Here is a 5,318-nt window from a genome sequence, read left to right as displayed (position 1 = left end):
CTTTTACTTCATAAATGCACTTTGACAGTCAAATCAGCTGAATTTCAAAACCCGATACGTGAAAACATGAACGTGCAGAGGGCGACTCGCTGTGCATTTCTTCGAACTTTAACAAGATAACCACCTAAAACAATTATTTGTTAGCTCGACTTTATAGTAAAGGTGTGTCTCAGTTTAACTTTTACTTAATAAATACACTTCAGTGGTCAAATCAGCTTCATTTCGTTGGGGCGGTGCAGCAAAATGCAGCTAATATGATGGTTGCTCCAGGCAGATGATGGTGACAGGCTATGGCAAGCTGATTGTGTCATTAATAGACACTTTTACCTATTACATGATGCAACAGCATGCCATGCAGCTCGACTGCCATCTAGGCCAAAAACACCCGCTTCAGATAAGAAGCCCCTCCTGAAAATGGTGGTGTTCAATAGTTTCAGACTGAATGAAAACGGTCATATCTCAGATAAAAGACTGGGAATGGGGAAAAAATCATAAATATGTCGCTTCAGCGTAGAAGTTGCAGGGCATGCAAATTATGAAAAAACTGCAACTTATAGGGTGAAAAATACGGTACATAAAAAAAAAAGTTAATGTTATTAATCTGAGGAGCAGACTTTTAAGTTGAACTTTGTCGCAGACGCTCGTCTTGAGCAAGCACAAAGGCGACAGTGGAAAGGAAAAACTCCCTCATGAGGAAGAAATAATGCAGGTGACTCACCTGTGTAGTCTCTTGGCAGAATGTGAGGTGGACTGGAGAGAAGAGGGGGCGCAGTTTCAGTGTAAGACAGAGCTGAGTCTGGTTTTAGGTAGCGGGAAAAAGTAAAACAGACAAGAAAAAGTGTTAGGTCTGAAATATTGTTTGAGGAGTTTGATTTAATCATTTGTATTTGATTAATTTAAACTCATCTGTCAGATTGATCACTTTGTTTATTTTAAGGCAGAAGAGTTTTTGAGGGTGACTATTCCTGCACCAACAGACCTTCACTCCTAATAACTGGGTGTCACTTTGAAGGCAAGCTGCTTCACAAACATAATCTGTTTCCAGTCTAAAAATATGATGATGACGACGCGGTCTGTGTCATTTACCAGTTCGGTGTGTAGAAACTTTTTTCTCAAACTTACCCAGTAGCTTATGTTCATCTGAACGAGACAGAGAATATGGGGGAGGAGCTGATTCTGCAAACACAACAAAAACATAATTAAACATCGTCAACAGAGGGGAAACTACTGCTAGAATCATTGATTTTGCACAGAAAACATGTTTGATATATTAATTCCAAAAAACTGCATTATTGTGAAATAAAGTTTACAAAAAAATGTTTTCTCCCCTGGTAAACCAGTAAAGGGATAGTTCAGTTTTCAAGATTTAAACAACCTCAGTTTGAAAAATTACTTTAAACAAACTTAAGAGCTAACAACTTGTCTGGCCAATAACAAAAGTGCTTTACTGCCATTTTAATGTGACAAATTTGATCAATTTTGGCTGCACAGGAAGTGCTACAGCTACCTGCTGCTGTCGCTCTTTGTCTTTGCAATAACAATAGAACTGTTTGTAAATAACCATATTTATTTTAAATGCAATGGTTTATAAAAAAAAGGTTCACAGAATCTTTTATCACATGTGTTACACAGTAAATGATGTATCGGCTTCGGGTAAACAATATTTAAAGAACAAAAATACCATCAAACCAATAAAAGCTTTTCAGCATAAATAAACATCAAATTTGCACTAATTTACCAGCACTTGCAGTTAACAGGATTAGAGTAAAAACTATCATGAAAAAGTATGACGTGCAGTAAATATTGTGTATTTGTTATAAAACACCCACAGCTCAACAGGGTACGACACAATACAGTAGTCCCTCGCTACTTCAACTTTTGCAGACTCGCTCTTTTGTGGTTTTCCATCTTAAGATTGTGCACGACACACGGTTGTCAACTTTTAAATTACTCGTGGGATTGGGATGTACAGGATAAAAAGTTAACGAAAATAAAAACTTTGGACAGGCGCCACCATTTTGTAGTTTTATTTCAATAAGCCTATACTGTAACACAAGACAAAAGAACTACACTACCCAGAAACCAACAGTGCTGCTGGTCGCTGCTTTCTGCCAAAATGAAGGGAAAGTTTAGCAACGCAAAGTCAGAAGTAATGACCTATCTATTAATCTGATAGAACTGGCAGGAAAGTCATAAATAATCCTGAAGCTCAGTTATCCACGTGCACATCAACCTGGACGGGGAGGTAGGCTTCAACGCTGCAGGGTAGGTCTGCAGAACTGGAACCGAGACCGACTGGAACCGAGCTGCTGGTCTGCAGAGTAAAATTTTGCAGTACTGTACAGTATATATACATATGTTGTTAAAATTACACAGGTTCAAGAGTTTAGAACATTGTAAGTGTGGGAAGAGTTTTTAAAGCCTTAAAATATATTTAAATACTAAAACAAATATAGCGTTCCAGGTTTTTCACCTATTGCGGGTGTGTGGAACGTAACCACCGCAATAATCGAGGGACTACTGAAAGCAAAACTCATACAGTTTACTTTAAAATACCAACAGCTCACTCTCAACTCAGTGATGATTATCTCATCAGTCCGGTCTGAAATCACTGAATCAACCTGTTTTTTCCAAGCTGAGGTCATTTAAAGAGCTTTCTTCAACATGTAACATTGTAATTGTAACGTTTCTGCAGAACTCCACTGCAAACGATCAGGTTTCATGGGTGCTGTCCTGGCTTTGGTTTCAAACTTATTTGGGGATTTTGAAAAACATTAAGTTTCCACCAGCCATCGATATATCATGTATCTGTTATTGTTTTATAAACTTCTTTAGACATCATTTTTGACAGTTTATTTCCTCTATCGCCCTCTCTACTTGTGTTCGAGTCTCTTAGACACAATAATTCGCTGAAGCCTTTGGGTGCCTCATGCTGCTGCTGGGTTAGTCCCTTCACTCCAAAGTGGCCCTGCATGGGTTTTTGTGGCTGCGGCCCCTTTAAGAGCAGAGCCAGTAATTGTCAGTCAGTCAGATGCCCAGCGAGTCAGTCTGGCGCCAGCACTATGCAAACTGTATATTATCGGCACTCCTTCACCTAAATAACAAGAGGAGGACCTCCTTGTCAGAGGGAAGAGAGCCGAAGTGCAACTTGAGCGCAACCCTCACTTGGACCGTGTGGGAAGCAGAGAAATTCAGCCACAACTGAAAAGGAGAACTGAAACAGAAGTTTGTGAACTTTAAAGGTGGATCATAAAGCACGACAGGAGATATCAGACATGTCCCACTAAAGAATAATGTGTGAACATCAAAACAGTGGAATTATAGAGGTCATGAGTTTTGGATAAAACACATTCCTCCTCAGCCGCAAAGCACAATGCCTTTTATTTTATATCTTTTTATTTAGGAGCATCAATCATCTTCACGTGACTTTAAGGATAATTAACTCCACGAAGCACTTTATGTTTAGAAGGTTAGGGGCCCCCACCGGCAGGGGAGTCCCATGGAGGTGTCACTGATGGAGTGGAGACGCTTTTTACATGCAATCATTTGGGAGAGGGGTTCAATATTGAACCCTCACCCCCCACCCTCCTCCTCGCCCCATCATGCTCTTACCTGGCCCGCACAAGCGGCTGTAGTGGTGGGGGTTGCAGCACACCTTGGCGCTGTCCGCCGCGCCGAAGCTCTGGCAGTGGCACAGCGTCTTGAGCCGGGCGGAGGGCGGCAGGTCGCTCCAGCGGAACAGCTTGCACACCAGATACTGAGGGGAGACATGGCGCGCGCCGATCCGCAGCTCTGTCCTCGGCACCACGACGCATTCGCTGCTCAACCCCCCGCCGGTGTCCACCGCCCTCACCAAGGCGTCCAGAGAGCTCTCTTTGAGTCTTTTCAAAAAGGAGTGAGCGGCGCTCGCCAGTTCCTCCTCCAGCCCCGCGCGCCTTGGTGCGCACTGACTGGGGCCACCTCCGCCGTCCTTCCTCGGGGCCCAGTAAGGGCTCCGACGTCTCAGGGCCCATTCCCCGAACAGGCAGCACGTCACCGTCCTGCTGTCGCCTTCCTGCTCCGGTCCCGAGCCGCCGCCGCCGCTGCGCTCCGGGACGCACATGGCACCCGTGTCGTCTTCAGCCTGCTCCTCCTCCCTCTCCGCGCTCTCCGTCACGTCTCCAGCCTCCGCAGCGAGTCTCGGAGCCGGCTCGGAGCGTGTCACCGACCGCTGCTCGTGTCTGTGGAGCTTCCCCGGGTGTCTGCCGCACGCGCCGTTCCGTCCAGCCTCGCCGCGTCTGTTTCCATCGCGCCCGTCGCTCTCCGTGACGAGACGGCTTCTCCAGAGTCGCCGAACAAGACCCGCGCGTCTCGACTTGAACATGCGACACACCTAGACAGCTTTGGATGAGCCCAGTCGGTCCCGTCCGCCTCTCGGAGGATGCCGCATCGATTTAAACTCGTCGCCAAAGATATCGCTTGTGCACCGCGCGCGCACCAGGAGCAGCCGGTGGTCCCCGTTCCCTGGCTCTCCTGCAGCATCAGACTCACATTCAGTCCCAGGTTGCGTTAAACATCTTTTAATGGCAAATTCTATCAAACCACAGCTTTTACCAGCTGGACACCAGTGCGTTCCACTGCACGAGCCTCTGCAGAAAGTTCCCAAAACATAGTCCGGAGCCGAGGTCTGCGCTCACAACAACAACAACTCATCAGGATCATGAAGTTACCCAGAGTTTCGCCCTGAGCTTCATGCGCGCCCTCAGTCTTTCCTTAACCCTGCAAAAATAAAATAAAAATACTCGTCACACGACACCCCCGCAAATCCCGCAACAAGCAGCAACTCCAGTTTCAGGGACGCTCGGAGGAGCTCCGGGGTCCAAACTCCGGGACAGAATCCGTGCTGAGAAGTTTCAGAGGCAGCTGGACTGACTCGGCTCTGCACTCCCCGGTGAGTCTCTTTCGGGCGCACGCGCACTCGCACGCACTTTCTACAGCGCACACCCGAGTCAAAGCAGAGGATGAAAGCAGAACTGTTCGGCTGTGATTTTCAAAATAAAAGCGATGTTTTATGATCCCCTTGAAAGATAAACCTGAGACAGGCCAGTGTGATCCATCTGTACACATTGATTTTACATCTTGGAAAATATTACAAAGATGACGTTTGTAGCTTATCAATAACTACAAATTTTCTTTAAATTCCTTTTGAATCTTTTTTTTTTATTTTACACTATTTATTGGGTACAGTGGTGGTTTAATGATACAGAAAGTTTTCTTATTATGTACCTTTAGATCTATCTATCTATCTATCTATCTATCTATCTATCTATCTATCTATC

General features: G+C 45.1%; 1 protein-coding gene across 1 annotated transcript; it reads right to left on the bottom strand.

Annotated features, from left to right (window-relative positions):
* Positions 1 to 370: 370 nt before the first annotated feature.
* On the bottom strand, positions 371 to 4,676 carry LOC119426778 (mothers against decapentaplegic homolog 6). Its single transcript, XM_037694362.1, has 4 exons — positions 3,613 to 4,676; positions 1,123 to 1,176; positions 719 to 796; positions 371 to 408 (listed from the first exon to the last, which is right to left on the bottom strand). Exons 1-4 carry the CDS (start codon positions 4,361 to 4,363, stop codon positions 371 to 373), a joined length of 921 nt encoding a protein of 306 aa, XP_037550290.1. The 5' UTR covers positions 4,364 to 4,676.
* Positions 4,677 to 5,318: the final 642 nt, after the last annotated feature.

Source organism: Nematolebias whitei, chromosome 2 (genome assembly GCF_014905685.2).
Source record: "Nematolebias whitei isolate Nwh7 chromosome 2, NemWhi1, whole genome shotgun sequence".
NCBI lineage: Eukaryota > Metazoa > Chordata > Actinopteri > Cyprinodontiformes > Rivulidae > Nematolebias > Nematolebias whitei.
Note: the sequence above shows the minus strand (reverse complement) of the source record. Positions and strands in the feature narration are given on the sequence as shown.